Source organism: Bos grunniens, chromosome 25 (assembly GCF_055505025.1).
Source record: "Bos grunniens cultivar Pamir isolate PY7600 chromosome 25, Bosgru_T2T1.0, whole genome shotgun sequence".
NCBI classification, from domain to species: domain Eukaryota; kingdom Metazoa; phylum Chordata; class Mammalia; order Artiodactyla; family Bovidae; genus Bos; species Bos grunniens.
Window position 1 is genome coordinate 14,400,761 of NC_141189.1, and position 19,487 is coordinate 14,420,247.

A 19,487-nucleotide genomic window follows, 5' to 3' on the forward strand; every position below is an offset into this window, starting at 1 on the left:
ATATATAAAAATACACACAACTTAATAGCAGCAAAATCAAACAACCCAATTAAAGAATGAGCAGGCGGCCTGAATAGACATTTTTCCAGAGAGGAAATGCAGACAGCCAACAGACACATGAAAAGATGCTCAATATCACGAATTTTCAAGGAAATGCAAATCAAAACCACAATGAGACACCACTTAACATCTTTCAGAATCACTACCATCAAAAAGGCAACAAATAATAAGTGCTGGTGAGGATGTGGAGAAAAGGGAACCCTCGTGCATGGCTGGTGTGACTGTAGATGGGTGCAGCCACTATGGAAAACAGTTATCGAGGTTCCTCAAAACTAGAACTTCTATATGACCCAGCAATTTTACTACTGAATATTTACCCAAAGAAAATAAGAACAGTAATCAGAAAAGATACGTGTACTCCAATGTTCAATGCAGCATTATTTACGAGAGCCAAGATACAGATGTAAACTTAGTGTCTATTGATAGAGGAATGGATAAAGAAACTGATACAGATAGATGTATATATAGACACACACACACAGTAATATTACTCAGCCATAAGAAGAATGAAATACTGACAATGGCAGCAACATGGATGGACCTTGAGACTTCTATGGTAAGTACATCAGAGACACGGAGACAAACACCACACAGCCTTAACTCATATGTGCAATCTATAAAACAAAACAAACAAATAAAATGAAAACAGACTCAAATACAGAGAACTGGTCATGGTCAGAAGGGGGAGAAGGGAGGGGAGAGAGGGTGGACAAAACAGGTGAAGGAACTAAGAGGCTCAAACCTCCAGTTTTATAATAAATCACAGGGATATAACATACAACAGAAGGAATATCATCAATAGTGTAATAACTTTGTATGGGGACAGATAGTTACTAGACTTATTGTGGTGAGCCTTTCATAATGTATGCAAATGTCAACTATGTCATATGCCTGAAACTAACATAATATTGTACATCACTGCATTTTCATTAGAAAATACAATAATTTTAATGCTATCTTATTTGTATCCATGGGAATCTGACTGAGTGCCAACACAGGCCAATGCTATTGAAGGAAGATATTACTTACATATTCCGAGAGAAAGGTGCACACAACAGGGTTTGTTCAGGAGGCAGAGAGAAGTGAGGGGAAAGCCTGGGCCACAGCCCTTACTGGAGTCTCCTTAGGAGATGAAAGGCAGAGCAGGGTAAATGATGCCGGACTGGCTGATATGAATTATTCCAGTGGGCTCTGGACTACAGGGCTATCTCTAGCTTTCTGTATCAGGCCCTGGCATGATTTAGGGCAGGGAAGATATTGGCTTGGTGTGTGAGAGAGTCAGATAAGGAAGTAGCAGAAGGCTACAGATTTAGAATCACAGATGAAAGGTATGTTCAAGGCAAGCTATTGTTAATCTTCAGCAATTAGCCCTGGGAGGGGCAGTCTCTATGAGCCTGCCAGAGCATCAAGAATACAGAGAATAAGGATTTCCCTGGTGGTCCAGTGGTTGAGCATCCACCTGCCAATGCAGGGGAAACGGATCTGATCCCTGGTCCAGGAAGATTCCACACGGCCCAAGGCAACTAAGCCCGTGCGCCACAACAACTGAGGCAGTGTGCCCTAAAGCCCATGCTCCACAACAGGGGAGCCACGCAATGAGAAGCCCGTCCACCACAAATACAAAGTAGCCCCTGCTCGCCGCAACTAGAGAAAGCCCACGCATGGCAACAAAGACCCTGCACAGCCAAAAATAAAAAACAATAATAAAAAATATTTTTAAAAAAATACAGAAAGTAAGAAATTATGTAATTGGCCCTGAGGTACAGAGATGACAAATAGACAAATACAGAACATAAGAAAACAGAATAAATACATACAATAGAAATTCATAGATTGATCCTAAAAAGTATATGGAAATACAAAAGACCCAGAAGAGAAGAAACAATCTTGAAAATTAAAAACCAAGACAGAGAACTTATACTGCATGATTTCAAACTTATTACAAAACCACAGTAATCAAGCCAATTGTGGTATTGGCTTAAGGACAAACACATCGATGCAACAGAATAAGAGTAGTCCAGAAACAGGCCTGCCTATATACAGCTGACTGACTTTTCTACAAAGGCCTAAAAGTAATTCAATGGTGACAGGAAAATCCTTCTTAACAAATGGTGCTAAAACATCAGAATATCCATGTAGGTGATAGGTGGTGGAAAGGAACAATCTTGATCCTTACCTCATACCATTCATATAAATTAATTCAAGACCTAAACATAAAGGTCAAAACTATATATGAAGCCTCCAGAAGAAAAGATAAACTATCTTTGTGACCTTCAAGTTGACAAAGACTTCTTAACATAGGAAAAGTACTAACCAAAAGAGAAAAAAGGATAAATTAGATTTTATTCACATTAAAAGCTTCAAAGGACACCATTAGGGAAATGAAAGAGGAAGCCACAGACTAAGAGAAAACAAGAGTGTGCATCAGGCAAACCTCTCATATCCACAATATATAAACAACTCCTACAAATCAATAATACAAAGTCAAACAATTCAGTTTGGGTAAAATATCCGAACAGAGGCGGCATAACTATGAGAGGCCAATATGCACATGAAAAGGTGCTCCTCATCAACAGTAGTTATCTGCAAAAAGTAAATTAAAACCAAAATGGTACCACTTCACAATCAGAAAAAGATTTATAATCCCACATGATGGTGAGAGAATATAGCGACTTTCTTAAATTGCTGATGCAAATATAAAATAGTACAACCACACTGCAAACAGACTGGGAGTTTCTTATAAATTTAAATATATACCTGCCCTATGACTTAGCAATTCCACTCCTAGGTATACACCCAGATGAAATCAAACGTATGTTCACCCCAAATAAAAGCACTGTACACACACATTCACAGTCATTTTATTCTTAATAGCTAAAATCTGAGAACAACCCAAACAACTATCAACAGATTTAAAACTGTGGCATGTTCATAATACTGAATGTGTGTGTATAGTCTCTCAGTCATGTCCAGGTTCCTCTGCCCCTGGGATTTTCCCTGCAAGAATACTGAAGTGGGCTGCCATTTCCTACGCCAGAGGATCTTCCCAACCCAGGGACTGAACTCACCTCTTCCTGCATCTCCTGCCTGCAGGCAGATTCTTTACCACTGAGCCACGGAGGCTTCCCTGAGTACCATGCCTATACTACTACTGCATCGTATTCAGCAACAAAAAGGAATGAAATGATACACATTATATGTGGATGAATCTGAGAAACCTGATGTTGAGTTTAAGAAGCCATTAGCAAAAAGCTACACATTATATGATCCTATTCATGTGAAATTCTACAACAGGCAAAACCAAACTACAGTGAGACCAAAGAGAACAACTGTTGCGTGGCTGTCAGGGCAAGGGCTACTGCCCAGAGACAGTCGTAAGTAAACCTGTAGGGGTGAGGAAAATAGTCTACAGCTTTAATTCAGGTGTTTGATAAGGATTTTTTACATCCATCAAAACATGCTGAACTCATGTAACTAATTCATTCAAAATCATTACTCTTTATTAAATGTAAATTAACCCTTTAAAATGGTAAAATGCATTGCATATAATAGCCATATAAAAGTTGCCTAAAACAGAAATAATATTTGAACAAAAACAAATACCTTTGTCCATCTGCAAAGCTTCACCCCAGAGTGGCTCCCAATCAACTGATAACCTGAATGAAAAAACAGGGAACACAAAATTGAAATTATTCAAAGCCTTATATCAAAAAGTGATTTTATATACATGTATATATTCTAAAAGTGATTATAAAACTGTAGCAAAATCATTTTTCTTCATTTAAATAATAACAGACAACAACCCCAAGGCCACTAAGGTTTAATTGACCAGGATGGTACAACAGTTTAAAATACGTATGTATCTAATAACACAGGCTCAAAATACACAAAGAAACAATAAGCCAATCCAAAATCACAGGAAGTGATTTTAAGATCTCTCAGCATCTAACAGATCTCATAGATCAGAACTCAGTGGAGCCCTAAGATCTGAAGCATCAAAGTAAACTTGATCAAGGGCACAGAGAGAGAGACTGCAGTCAACAACTACAGGAAGCACATGCTTTACAAGGACCCAAGGAACATTTATAGAGATAAAAAAAGAACCATATACTGCAACAAACAGCAAAAGCAAGTAACCATACATTTCTGTACAAAAAACGACTGGGAAACTGTCATCAATAGTCTTCAGAAATAAATAAAGAATCAGATGGGCAAGGGGAGATTAAAAGAAAGAAATATTACCCTCAAAAGTGGGAAAATAAAATTCTAGGAACCTGAAATGAATTCTCAGCACCCTCCACAACCTAGCTTTTAAATTTTTTGAGCCACATGAGACTTGAAAAGCATGGAAAAGCTATGCCAAAGCAATCACATTTCCTTATTTTAACACACTGGTGGAGCAAACAACTAGAACATACTGATTTCAGAAAGCATTTAATAAAGTTTCTCACGAGGCTTCAAGTAATAAACTACAATTACCATGAGTCTCTTGCACAAAAAGACCCTTGACTTGCAGACAAATGAGGCAAATGGAGAAATACAGCCTGGATGATGGCATAAGTGGATCAGTGGCTGGTTAAACACCCATGTTCACAGTGTGATGATTAATGGAACAAATTCAATTTGGATTACAAGTCTCTAGTGGCAATATTATGAGGCTTTGTCTTTTATCCTCTTCCACATTTATGTAAACATCTTGAATATAAATAAAGAACTGCTTATCTACTTGAAGATGGAACCAAGTCCAAATGAATAGCTAATCTCAGATACAGAATATGCATTTTATAGATTCCCGGAGAAAATTCTAGCTTTTTTGGACTCCTACATTATATGTTGCTCACAGCACTATCATAGAAATCACACTCTACTAGTTTTTTACATCTTTCTAGTGAAAAAGTTGGCTTAAAGATCAACATTCAGAAAACTAAGATCATGGCATCTGGTCCCATCACTTCATGGCAAATAGATGGGGAAACAATGGAAACAATAGCTGAGTTTATTTTTCTGGGCTCCAAAATCACTGCAGATGGTGACTGCAGCCATGAAATTAAAAGATGCTTACTCCTTGGAAGGAAAGTTATGACCAACCCAGACAGCATATTAAAAAGCAGAAACATTACTTTGCCAACAAAGGTCCGTCTAGTCAAGGCTATGGTTTTTCCAGTGGTCTCGTGTGGATGTGAGAGTTGGACTATAAAGAAAGCTGAGCACCGAAGAATTGATGCTTTTGAACTGTGGTGTTGGAGAAGACTCTTGAGAGTCCCTTGGACTGCAAGGAGACCCAACCAGTCCATCCTAAAGGAAATCAGTCCTGGGTGTTCATTAGTAGGACTGATTTTGAAGCTGAAACTCCAATACTTTGGCCACCTGATGCAAAGAGCTGACTCATTTGAAAAGACCCTGATGCTGGGAAAGATTGAGGGCAGGAGGAGAAGGGGACAACAGAGGATGAGATGGTTGGATGGCATCACCCACTCAATGGACACGGGTTTAGGTGAACTCTAGGAGTTGGTGATGGACAGGGAGGCCTGGCGTGCTGCAATTCACGGGGGTCGCAAAGAGTCAGACATGACTGAGCGACTGAACTGAACTCCCAAGATACACAGAGTTCTACAAAAATCTGCATTTAGGTAGGTAAAGACTGTACAGCACAGGATGAAACGACCTTGCTGCTAAGTCGCTTCAGTCATGTCTGACTCTGTGCGACCCCATAGATGGCAGCCCACCAGGCTCCCCCATCCCTGGGATTCTCCAGGCAAGAACACTGGAGTGGGTTGCCATTTCCTTCTCCAATGCATGAAAGTGAAAAGTGAAAGGGAAGTCGCTCAGTCGTGTCCGACTCTTAGCGACCCCATGGACTGCAGCCCACCAGGCTCCTCTGTCCATGGGATTTTCCAGGCTAGAGTACTGGAGTGGGGTGCCATAGTTGACCACAATTCACACTATGCAGTTGCTAAGAATCCAAGTGCAGGATTTTTCTTCTTCCCAAGATGGAGTAACAGAGGGTTTAATCCCCACTTGAAATACCAAAACTGGACAAAATATACAAAACGACAGTTTTCAAGACATGAAATATCTGGCAACAAAGGACGATGATCCAACAGAGATGGGAAACAAACAAGGTTGAGCCTTACCATTACCCAAGCTTATTGCCTTGGAAGTTTCTAGGCTATGCAGCAGGGAGGGAGAACCTAAGTAGAGCTTAGCATTCTCCCTGAGCTGAGAACACAGAAGTAGAGTCTAGAGAACCCCTGTGGCTAAAGTTTGCAGGATCGAGTTCAGCAGAGACGAGGGCTACACAGAGACTGAACTCTGCAGAGGATTCCTATACTGTTTAGTACACATGTGAGAGAAAAACTATCCAACAATGGGAAAGAACCATCTGAAAAGATTAAAGATATACCTGGTACTCACAGCCGGCTGGGAACTGTGCCTGTTCCTACCAGGCAGACATAACTTCAAGATTCCCAAGGCATTGCACAGAGTACATAGAAGGGTTCTGCCTCAATGGTGGGGAAAAAAATTAGCTCTGGTCTCATCCAACAAATCATAAAAGCAAGATTTAAAGGCTCAAGCTGTTTCCAAGTAATTTATCTTTGTCCCAAAATAAATCTCAAAAATGTTTTCAGGAGACAAGTTCGACATACATTTGGCAAGAATTTTAACAAAAGTCAAGACGTGACTGGATATTGGGAATGAAGAAAAATGGGTAGGAAAAAAAAAAAAGAATTAAAAGAAATTAAAAGTTTATTAAAAGAAAAAAAAAATGTTTTCAGGAATACAAAACTATCCAGCACTCCAAAAGGTAAAATTAGATCTGATATCCAATCAGATACCAGACTCATTAGAAAAGACCCTGATACTGGCAAAGACTGAAGGCAAAAGAAGAAGAGGACAGAAGTGGATGTGATGGTTGAATCACTGATTCAAAGGACATGAACTTGGGTGAACTCCAGGAGATAGTGAGGGACAAAGAGGCCTGGCATATTGTAGTCCATGGGGTCACAGGGTTAAAAACAACTTAGCAAGCGAACAACAGTAACATCCAAAGATTACCAAGCATGCAAAAAAAACAGGAAAACATGACTAGTAATGAGGAAAATACTCCAGTAACAAAAACTAACCCAGACATGACACAGATGTTAGCAGATAGGGACACTGAAACAGTTAAAATTGTATTCCACAGGCTCCAAAAGTTAAGTGGAGACATGGAAGACAGAAAAAGACCTAAACTGACCTTCTAGAGATGAAAACTACCTCTAAGTCGGAACACACACTGGATAGAAGCGATGGAAGATTCAACATGAGAGGAGAAAAGATTACTGAGTTAAACTTGAAGACAGCAATAGAAACTATCCAATAATGTAAAGGAAGACAGACAAAATAATTTTAAAATATGAAAAGCACATCTGTGAGCTGTGGGTCAAATTCAAGAGGCCTATTTATTGGAGTCCCCAGGGAAGAGGAAGGAGACAGGGTAGCGGAAAAATACTTGAAGAAACAATGGCCAAAATTTGTCCATATCCAATTAAAACCATATATCCACAGAAGTGAGAACCTCACCAAATCTCAAGTAAAGAAACATGAAGAAAGCTACATTGAGACATAATTACAATCACTCAAAATCAGTAGTTAGAAGAAAAAATTTTTTAGCCAGGGGGTAAAAAACATTACATTTGAAAGGAACAAGCAAAAGATGACGACAGAGGCTTCATGAGAAGCAATGTGAGCCACGAGACAGGGGAACAACACCCGTCAAGCACAAAAAAGAAGAAAACTGCCAACCTACAATTTTTAGGGTTGGGAGGATCCCCTGGAGGAGGCCATGGCAACCATCCCAGTGTTCTTGCCTGGAAATCCCACGGACACTCTGAGAAGCCCAGGAGGCTGCAGTGCATGGAGTCACAAAGAACTGGACACGACTATGAAACTTTCACAGTTCTAGGCACATCAATAAATATCCTTCAAAAACTAAATAACAAAAAAATCCTTCAAAAATGAAGGCAAAAGAAAGCCTTTTTCTGATATAGAAAAGGTAAAATAATCCATCACCAGCAAGCCCACACTACAAGAAATGCTAAAAGGAGTCCTCCAGGCAGGAAGAAAAGGCCATCAGACAGAATACGGATCTACACAGAGGAAGGCAAAGTACCAGGAGTGGCAACTACATGAGTCAACACGTAAGATTCTTCCTAATTACTTAAATCTGTAATAGGTAATTGGCTGTTTGAATCAAAAGAATAACAATGTACTACAGGGCTTAAAACATACATAAAAATAAAATGTACCAAAATGACTGCATAGAGGTTTGCGGGGAGGGAACAGAAGTATTGAAGGTTCCTCTACTTTACATAAAGTAGTATAACACCATGTGACGATATACTGTGATACCGGATAGTACAAAACCTCAAGAAACCACTGAAGAACAAAACAAAGCTACAGTTAATAAGCCAACAAAGGATATAAGAGAGGATCATTAAAAAAAAAAAATCTAAAAGAAGATAGTTCAACAAGAGAAAGGAAATCAAAGAATCCACGAGACAAGTAGAAAACAAACAGCAAGATGCCAGATTTAAACCTACTATAAAAATCACTTTCATTTACTCTAATTAAAAGACACAGGGACTTCCCTGGTGGTCAAGGGGTTTAAGGCTTCACTTTCTTAATGCAGGGGGTGTGGGTTGGATCCCTGGTCAGGAAGCTAAGATCCCACATGCCTTTTGACCAACAAAACCAAAACATAAAACAGAAACAATATTGTAACAAATTCAATGAAGACTTTAAAAATGGTCCACATTAAAAAAAAAAAAAAACCTTAAAAATTAAAAAAAGAAAAAGCATATATATTTCTATGTATAAAATCTGTATATTCTTGTCTGTCTCCTCTAATAGGTCCAGAGTTCCTTGAAGGAGATAACTTCAAGTATCTTAAGTTCCTCTGTACAACCAGATCTGTTACATAAAAGGATCTCAATAATTATAGAAAGAGGGAGGGAGGCAAGGAAGTCAGTCTACTCATCCCCAATTTACTATTCTTCCTTCTACAAGCAAACCAGGATTATTCATTCATTCAACCGCAGCCTTCTTAATAAGGTAGGACCACAGAAATCCACATACACTTCTACATAAAACATTTCTAATTAACCCAGCCTAACATCATATGGTCTTTTTTTGTATTTAATAATTTTTTTAATAGACAATGATACGTAAAGAAGTCAGTGACTGCATTTTTCATCTGCATACCTGAGCCTCACTGATGGTCAAGTACCAACCCAATAAACCAAGCAAAGAGGAAGCTTGCTGGTCCAAGCAGCCTACACAAAAGTGATCCACAGAAACAAGACTGTGGCTCCTTAAACAGCTACAGTTGCCACGGCCACACACAGCTGAGCCAGCCGTAGCAGGACTTATCTTTTTTCCTCTTGGCAATCCCTATTTTATGTTTCCTTTTTTAAGTGATAAATCAGAACACTTAAGGGCTTCCCCAGCGGCTCAGCGGTAAAGAATCCGCCTGCAGTGCAGGAACTGTGGGTTTGATCCCTGGGGTGGAAAGATCCCCTGGAGGAGGAAATGGCAACCCACTCCAGTATTCTTGCCTGGAGAATCCCATGGACAGAGGAGCCTGGCGGGCCATAGTCCATGGGGTCACAAAGAGTCAAACAAGACTGAAGAGACTTAGTATGCATGCACTCAGAACACTTAAGAGTGTACTGTAACAGTTCCTGAGGACTTTCACCTTGTTTAGTAAGGGCTTCTCGGAGAGCAGGAGTGATCATAGCTCTTCTTTCACTGGCTTCACTCTTCACTGTGCTCCTGATTGCACTCGTTTCCCCTTCCAGCTGCTCCTTTTCTCTCTGTATTAAAAAGAAATGAATGAAACCCAGCATTGGTCATGCGCAAGGGAAATAAGAGCACGACAGTCACCCACATGTGGCTTGGATAAAAGCGCTCCTCACAAACCTATTTTCTCCCAAGTGATCACATTTCCAGTCACACAGTGAGCTAAAGAAACACCAGCACCTATTTTTTCCCCTATAAAAGGTGACTACATAGTCAAACACACACATTCGCAAAACATAAATTGATAATCCACTTATCTAGATGTCAAACAGTGTTCACAATCTGAGTACAGACAGCTGCCCAACTTTCACAAGTTATTTCTCTGAATTTCAATTTTCTCACCTGAAAAGGAAGAAAAGTAATATCCATGGAGCAGGATTGTGTTGAAGATTAAATGAAATGAAATGACCTGGCATGATGCCTGATATGTCATAGGACTTCACTAACTTATGGCTACTGCGGGTTGTAACATCTGCAAACTCCCAAAATAAGGCCAAAAATCGCTTTGAGCTGCCCAGACGGCCATCTGCTCACAAGTCAAGTTACTCCACCACCTCCACCTGTAGCCCCAAAGGCTTCTTTTAGAAGATCCCACAGTGGAAATCTGTCTTCGGTGATAGAAACCTGAAGGATAATATAAACCTGGGCTTCCTTTTGCCTCCGACCACTAGAAAATTCACAGCCCAACTCTGATCACCGCATAGGACACCGTGCATCGTGCTTGTCCTACAGTCTCTGCCAGCGACATCATATTACAATGACCCTCATTCACTGTTTGATGCTTTCTTCCTCTCTTCTTGTTTTTTTTAAAGAGGCAAGATAGTAGCTACAAGAGAGATTCCTTTTTTTTCTTATTTTTAATATTTATTTATTGGCTGTTGGGTCTTAGCTGTGGCACGCAGATCTTCATTGCATCACGTGGCATCCTTCTTTGTGCCACATGGACTCCCTCGTTGTGGCCCTGGGGCCCCGTAGCTGCAGCACACAGGCTCAAGCTGCCCTGCAGCATGGGATCTTTGTTCCGCAACGAGGGATCCAACCCGCGTTCCCTGCATTGCAAGGCAGATGCTTAACCACTGGCTCACCAGGGAAGTCCTTGATTTCTTCCCCTCTTTTTAAAGCTCATTACACATGTATACATGTATACAAGTGTATACAGTGTCTCTTTGGAAGATGGTTCAAGTGCTAACCAGTAATTATGAGACAACATACAAAGACTTGTGTCACACTTTAGAGGAGACACTCATCAGACCTCACTAAGAGCTACAGAAATCCAACATAACTCACCTGCGCAGAAACCCTGCCACCAAGCCCTAAACTACCCTCAGGGTCTGTCCATTCTCCATGTCCAGCCCCCAGTGAATCAGTGAGGACACTCACAGCAATGCCCCCTTTCTACCTAAAAGTTAAAACAGCTCACAGATGACATACTGTCTCAGGTCTATGTCAAACTAATACAGAAAGGAGGAAGATGGTCCATGTTTGAAGCTGGGCAGGAAGGGAATAGGGATTCGCTGTCTCATTCTATCTATTCTAGTGAATGCTCAAAGTTCTCTATACATAAAATGTAAAACAAGATTAAACATTAAAAAAGAGAGAAAGAGAGGGACTTCCCTGGTGGTCCAGTGGTTAAGAATTTGCTTGCCCATTCAGGGACATGGGTTTGATCCCTACTCCAGGAAGATCCCACATGCCACGGGGCAACTAAGCCCATGCCCCACAACTACTGAGCCCACGTGCTGCAACTACGGAAGCCCGCGTGCCCTAGAGCCTGGGCTCTGCAACAAGAGAAACCTCAACAATGAGATGTCCACGCACTGCAACCAGAGAGTACCCGCCCCGCTCACCACAACTAGAGAAAGCCCTCACACAGCAATGAAGACCCAGCGCAGCCAAAAATAAACAAATAAAATTATTTTTTTAAAGAAAGAGAAAGTACACAAATGACATTCAGAATTAACCTCTCTATCTTCTATTATTTCAGGGACGTTTCCAAAATAGGAAGTCAGTGAAAAAGCACGTTAGAGTAGTCAAATATACTAAATGAGACACCCAAGTCCCACAGTGAGTTTATGCACATCCTAAAAGTTAGCATTCCAAATCACTAAATATAATCAAACAGCAAAGTTAATGAAAAGTTTTGCTGCTGTTAATAGAGCTCTCCAAGACATTTTTCCAGATGGAACTAAAAAAATTTATAAACAAACATCAATCATTTGTTCTTATCTATAAGGAAAGTAATCAGTTTTAATGCCAGGCATTTGCTTTAAAAAATGTACAGCTATGATTTTGCTAAAATATTTAAAAATAAAAGAATTCTTTGGCTTTTTTTTAAAGTCTGCTTCAGACCCAAAAGCAAAGATGTGAGCTCGAGAAGGAAGTCTGATGGTAGAGCAAAGTGAACTAACCTTGACCTTGAGAGTATTTAAATGTCTCTGAAGTCATTCCACAGCGAATTACTGTAATTCCCTACTCCATGCCAGAATTGACAGTAGGTGGCAACAGCTGGCCTCCAAAGCCTGTCACCATAAAACATCACCAGCTTATCTGCTTACCCTCAAGGCCACATAAATCCAGAACTGGACCCAGCATGACACTGGCCTCTGACCACCATGCTCAGAGCTCCACAGACAACCCCTATGGCTTTATGAACTATTTCTTTGGTTGTACTGGATCTTTATTGCTCCACATAGGCTCTCTCTAGTTGCGGTGAGTGGGTGCTATTCTTCATTGTGATGCACGGGGGTTGCCTGGATTTCTCACTGAGGTAGCTGCTCTTGTTGCAGAGCTTGGGCCTTGGACCATGCAGGCTTCAGTAGTTCTGCATGCAGGGTTAGTTGCTTCAACCATATGCAGAATCTTCCTGGACCAGGGATTGAACTCATGTCCCCTACAATGGCAGGCAGATTCCTATCCACTGTACCACCAGGGAAGTCCACCCTTCTGGTTTTAAATGTAAACTTCTAACCCCTATATAATGAATACACTCTTTAAAGAATGGCATGGGACACCATCCACATGCCATGACTGGAGAAATTATCTATTATAAATCGTGAGCGCAGCTACTCCAGATTCAATCCTCTGAACACATAGTTCGCATGGAAAGAGATCAGGAGCTGTGATTAAAGGTCTTGAACATTCAGGACAAACATTCATCATTCCTTCCCTCTACAGCAGGTTAGTTCTATCTTCCCTATGCAACAGTAATTTCCTCTCTGAAAAGATAGACAATGGTTCATAACACTCTCCAGGGAAGTGCAGAGCCCCTTTCAAATTCTAATTCTAATCTCCTAGGTGCAAACATTTTTCCCTGTTTGCCCAGAATATAACAACTGACACAAGGCCTGTATATTTTTATTTTTTATAGCCCGTTCATAGGCTGAGCAGAAATAAATGAAGATCCCAGAACTGGTCAATCTAGATGCCTCCCTCTCCTGCAACCCTATTGAACAAGTGACCAAGTTCTAAACTCTTAATTCCCAACCTGTGAGTCCTCTCCATCCAACATGTCACAGCTTCTGCCCAGAGCCACGGTTTCCTCTAAGGAACAACTACAACAGCCGAACTTAAGTCTCCTTGTCTCCAACCTGTCACACCTTCCCAACGTTCAAACCCGTCACACTTGTCTTGAAAGAAAACACACACCCTGGGACATCCCTGGTAGTCAGGTGGTTAAGAATCCACCTGCTAATGCGGAGGATGTGGGTTTGATCCCTGGTCCAGGAACTAAGATCCCACATGCCGCGGGGCAACTAAGCCTGTGTGCCACAACTACTGAGCCCACATGCTGCAGAAGCTCGAGAGCCCTAGAGCCTGTGCTCCACAACAAGAGAATCCATTGCAACGAGAAGCCCATGCATGCAACTAGAGAAAGCCCATGCTGAGCAACAAAGACCCAGCGCAAACAAAATTAAATAACTTTTTTTTTAATTAAAAAAAAAAAAAGCATGCCCTCTCCAAGCTGCTATTTTCTGATATGCAAAATGGAAAGCTGATTATAAGTTCACCTCCTAGGCACTTGGGAAAATGACTATAAATAAGCTAAAAGTTCTTTCTAAACAGCCAGCAATATATGAATCTGACATAATAAAAGGAGCCAAAAAGTAGTACTAATTCTCCTTATTTAAAAAAAGAAAAGATATTATACAATATTACCTAATTCATCTTCACATCTTCATCCCAGAAACCACAGTACCACCCCAATACTGCCTAGGATAAAAACAGGACAAACAGCAATTTGTTAAAGATTTTAAGATAGAAGTTCCATCTAGTTGGTTAAATGCCAAACAGGTATACTACAGCAAGCAGGCCGTCTTTCTGATTGATTAAATTGTTCAAGTCTGTCTTTGGGTCTTTTCATATTCATTTACTTATTCACTTGGCTGCATCGGGACTTAGTTGCTCCACAAACTTGTGGGGTCTTAGTTCACCAGCCAGGGATCGAATCCACATCTGCTTCGGTGGAAGACAGTCTTAACCAATGGACCATCAGGGAAGTCCCTGTTTGGTTATTGTATTGATCCTTGTTTACCATGCAGTGACTCCCATCAACACCAATTCATGCAGAAAACACTGGATATGGAATCCCCAGTTCTCCAAAGATCATTTTCCCCTACAATCAGCCTGGAGCCAGGCCGGCACAGCCAAAGTTGATACTCAGGAAATGCTGGCTGAATAAATGAATAAATGCCTCAAAACTACCAGATAGCTATTTCCAGCGCTACAAGAGCAGATCTGGATTCTAAACCAGGCAACTTTCAATAGTAAAAACCCTTCCTCGAGTGTAACTACAACTCCACCTTCTGCAATTCCACCCCACTTCTAAGTGTTCCCAATCCTATAATAAAGGATCACCCATACACCACTCACCTGTCATGGGTGAGCTTTTAAATGACACAGGACTCAAAGCTTTTTCTGTACACTAGATTTTAAGGATGCCTTTGGAACATTTCAAAAAGCACTTTGACCAGGTGTGTCAAGAGCTTTAAAATGGCTTTCCTCTGGCCGCATAATTCTATTTTGGATAACCTGACTTAGGAAAATAACCCCCGAACTCATCATTAAGTCCTCCTGGCTGTATTCAGCCCATACAGCTGAATCAGGCTGTTTTAAAGACAGGGTCTTGGGGTTGAAGAGATGTCACCTCACATTTGAGGGTGAATTTAACACATAAAGCCTTCAAACTAATTATGAAAGGAGAACCGGCTTCACGCGATTACACCGCAGTACTAAGAGACCTTATAATCAAAACTGGACGCACTGAGCTCTTTTTGTAAATTGAAACGTTTCTCTGGTGAGTAATTACCAAGCATCCGCCATTGATTTCCAAACTAATGATACTGGTATCACTGTTTGTCTGCTTAACCAGAACACACCGTGGGGAGCATTTGAGCAACATTTATTTACTGCAGCAAAAAAACAAGTAGCAATCTGCTTTAGATTTACCAGCACAACATGAGAGAAACAGAAAAGAAACAACCTCAGCATTGTCAGGCTCTTCCTGACCTTGTTCTTTAGTCAAACTCCTCAGCCTGCCTCCTGGAAACTACTTCTCTCTTTTGTCGTTGTTCAGTCACTAAGTCGTGTCTCTTCCCGACCCCACGGACTGCAGCATGCCAGGCTCCTCTGTCCTTCACCATCTCCTGGAGTTTGCTCAAATCCAAGTCCATTGAGTCAGTGATGCCATCCAACCATCTCATCCTCTACCACCCCCTTATCTTTTTGCCTTCAATCTTTCCCAGAATTAGGGTCTTTTCCAAGAAGCTGGCTCTTCACATCAGGGGGCCAAAGTACTGAAGCTTCAGCTTCAGCAACAATCCTTCCAATGCATGTTCAGGGTTGATTTCCTTCAGGATTGACTAGTTTGATCTCCTTGCAGTCCAAGGGACTCTTAAGAGTCTTCTCCAGTACCACAATTCAAAAGCATCCATTCTTTGGTGCTCAGCCTTCTATATGGTCCAGCTCACATCCATACATGACTACTGGAAAAACCACAGCTTTGACTATACAGACCTTTGTCGATAAAGTGATGTCTCTGCTTTTTAATACACTGCCTAGGTTTGTCATTGCTTCTCCTCCGGAGAGAAGGCAAAGGGGAGTGAAACAAAGAGACAGAGACTGGGCTTGGCCCCACCACTAACTAGGCAGCCATCTAATTATAGACAAATTGATTTACTTCTCTAAGCTTGTGTCTTACCCTGTAAAATGGTAAAGTGGAGATGACAAGGGTATAGATATCAGGGTCAGAGTGAAGACTGAATGAGATCATCCAACGTGTACTATGATTTCTCCTATCCTGCCGAACCTACCCTGGAGCTCTCTCCCCACACCTCCAAACCACCCATCCTATTCAATCAAATCACACTGCTTTCCACTGCCTTGAGCACAAAGCCCACAGACCTATGGCAGAGCATGAAAGGGCCTCCAGGACCCTGCCCCTGCCCTCCCTGTCTATTTCAGCCCCCTGTAATTCCCACCCAACTCCACTCTCAACATACCAAACGCTTATAGGACCCCCAGACTTGCCAGGTTCCCCCAACACCCACTCGCTCCACATGTGCCACGCTTCAAATTCTGGCTCTCTTGTTCTTGGTTATCACTCCCACCGTTCAAATTCTCTTTGGCTTTACATCCTGCTGCAGAGGGAGGGAGACAGAAAACCATCGTGGTATTCTAGTCAGACTAAACGTATCCCACTGGAAGATACCTTCGTAGACAATGAAAGTTATTAGTTATCAAGGACATACTATGTGCAGACAGTAAAATAAAGGCTTTTGATGGATTAACTTATTGAATCTTCATAAGAACTTTATACAGCAGTTAATGTTATTACCTCCCACTGAAGCACAGGGAGTGAAACAACATGCCCGGACAGAAAGCTGAGATTGTGTGACTCCGTGAAAACTAGTGACAAGTATTCAAAAAGAGGTCTTCCGGTAGGAGTGTTGTGGTCCAATTCTACAGCTGATGCTCTTCAGGACTAGAGCGTCCTGGTTCCTCTACAGTAACAACTAAGGCAATTTAGTGTGAGGCAGAACGATGATTGGGCAGAAAGCAGCTTGGGAATATGTATGGATGAACCCACAAAGAAAATCCTCCAAAAATATAAAAAAGAAGAGCCAAGTGGAAAGAAACCCATCACTGAATTTAGTACACTGTGCCCAATAGACAGTGAACACACAGGACACAAATGGGAACTCTGCTGCGACCACATAATAATGAAAATCAAACACTGGTGGCTGATTTTCATGCTGTACTTAAGTTGGAAATATATATATATATGTATTTTCCCCCCTAAATCTGATGACTTTATGAGATTTCTAGGAGAAACCTGAAATATCTTAAGCCAGCTGCTTGAAGTTCATAAAGTCCAGAATCATTTCATTTCAAAAAATAATTTACATGGATGTCCAAATTTTTCCTTAGTGCTTTTTCTCCAGCGCCCTCTAATGGACATAAGATGAAAAGGCAAAGAAAAAATACACCCACAAACTATTCCAAAGCCTTACAGTGCATGTGAAATCTGCTAAAAGTAGATCTATGTGTTCTCCACACACGCACCACACACACACACAAACACACACGCATACAGTGTTAACTACATGAAATGGTCAATGTGTTAACTTGACCATGGAAAGCATTTCACAATGTATACATATATTAAATCACATTATACACCCAAAAAGAATCACATTATACAACCTAAGTATATAAAATTTTGTCAATCATATCTCAATGAAGTTGGAAAAAAATTATCCCACAAATCTTCACCTACTACAAATAAAGCTATAAATGTGCTCAGTCGCTCAATCGTATACAACTCTTTGCGACCTCATGGACTGTAGTCCCCCAGGCTCCTCTGTCCATGGGATTTTCTAGGCAAGAATACTGGAGTGATGGGTTGCCACTTCCTACCCTAGGGGATCTTCCTGACCCAGGGATTGGATCTGTATCTCTTGCATCTCTTGCATTGGCAGGCAGATTCTTTACCACTAGCGCCACCTGGGAAGCCCTGAAGCTATAAATTCTGCTCTTAACTTGGTAGATCCAGAAATCTACCTAAATCAGGCATCTCACACACTGAAATTTATCCAACTTTAAGACAATTTCACTGTGAAAATTACTCAGATTTTTACTAAAAGTCATAAAATTATACATTTGCTTTGACTCTGTAACTCTGGGAATATGTAAACCAAGAAAATATCAATACTTCGTTCTAAGTAAAAAAGGTCTCAGTTCAGTTCAGTTCAGTCACTCAGTTGTGTCCAACTCTTTGTGACCCCATGAATCGCAGCACGCCAGGCCTCCCTGTCCATCACCAACTCCTGGAGTTCACCCAAACTCATGTGCATCGAGTTGGTGACGCCATCCAGCCATCTCATCCTCTGTCGTCCCCTTCTCCTCCTGCCCCCAATCCCTCCCAGCATCACAGTCTTTTCCAATGAGTCAACTCTTCCCATGAGGTGGCCAAAGTATTGAAGTTTCAGCCTCAGCATCAGTCCTTCCAATGAACACCCATGACTGATCTCCCTTAGGATGGACTGGTTGGATCTCCTTGCAGTCCAAGGGACTTGCAAGAGTCTTCTCCAACACCACAGTTCAAAAGCATCAATTCTTCGGCACTCAGCTTTCTTCACAGTCCAATTCTCACATCCATACATGACCACTGGAAAAACCATAGTCTTGACTAGATGGACCTTTGTTGGCAAAGTAATATCTCTGCTTTTGAATATGCTATCTAGGTTGGTCATAACTTTCCTTCCAAGGAGTAAGCGTCTTTTAATTTCATGGCTGCAGTCACCATCTGCAGTGATTTTGGAGCCCAAAAAAATAAAGTCTGACACTGTTTCCCCATCTATTTCCCATGAAGTGATGGGACCAAATGCCATGATCTTAATTTTTTGAATGTTGAGCTTTAAGCCAACTTTTTCACTCTCCTCTTTCACTTTCATCAAGAGGCTTTTGAGTTCCTCTTCACTTTCTGCCATAAGGGTCTCAGTTCAGTTCAGTCACTCAGTAGTGTCCAACTCTTTGCGACCCCATGAATTGCAGCACGCCAGGCCTCCCTGTCCATCACCAACTCCCAGAGTTCATTCAAACTCACATCCATCAAGTCGGTGATGCCATCCATCCATCTCATCCTGTCATCCCCTTCTCCTCCTGCCCCCAATCCCTCCCAGCATCAGAGTCTTTTCCAATGAGTCAACTCTTCGCGTGAGGTGGCCAAAGTATTAGAGTTTCAGCCTCAGCATCAGTCCTTCCAAAGAACACCCAGGACCGATCTCTTTTAGAATGGACTGGTTGGATCTCCTTGCAGTCCAAGGGACTCTCAAGAGTCTTCTCCAACTGCTACTGCTGCTAAGTCACTTCAGTCATGTCCAACTCTGTGTGACCCCATAGACGGCAGCCCACCAGGCTCCCCCGTCCCTGGGATTCTCCAGGCAAGAACACTGGAGTGGGTTGCCATTTCCTTCTCCAATGCATGAAAGTGAAAAGTGAAAGTGAAGTCGCTCAGTCGTGTCCAACTCTTAGCGACCCCATGGACTGCAGCCTTCCAGGCTCCTCCGTCCATGGGATTTTCCAGGCAA

At 41.4% G+C, this 19,487-nt stretch overlaps 1 protein-coding gene across 1 annotated transcript in view; it reads right to left on the minus strand.

The window, feature by feature from the left end:
- The window catches only part of LOC147345037 (S-adenosyl-L-methionine-dependent tRNA 4-demethylwyosine synthase TYW1), a 148,374-nt gene that overhangs the window by 113,467 nt on the left and 15,420 nt on the right, over nt 1-19,487 (minus strand). The window contains exons 8-9 of the mRNA XM_086374693.1: nt 9,797-9,914; nt 3,664-3,716 (exon numbers count right to left, since the gene is read on the minus strand). Coding sequence (XP_086230819.1) covers nt 3,664-3,716; nt 9,797-9,914 — 171 coding nt within the window. The remainder of the gene's footprint in view (nt 1-3,663; nt 3,717-9,796; nt 9,915-19,487) is intronic.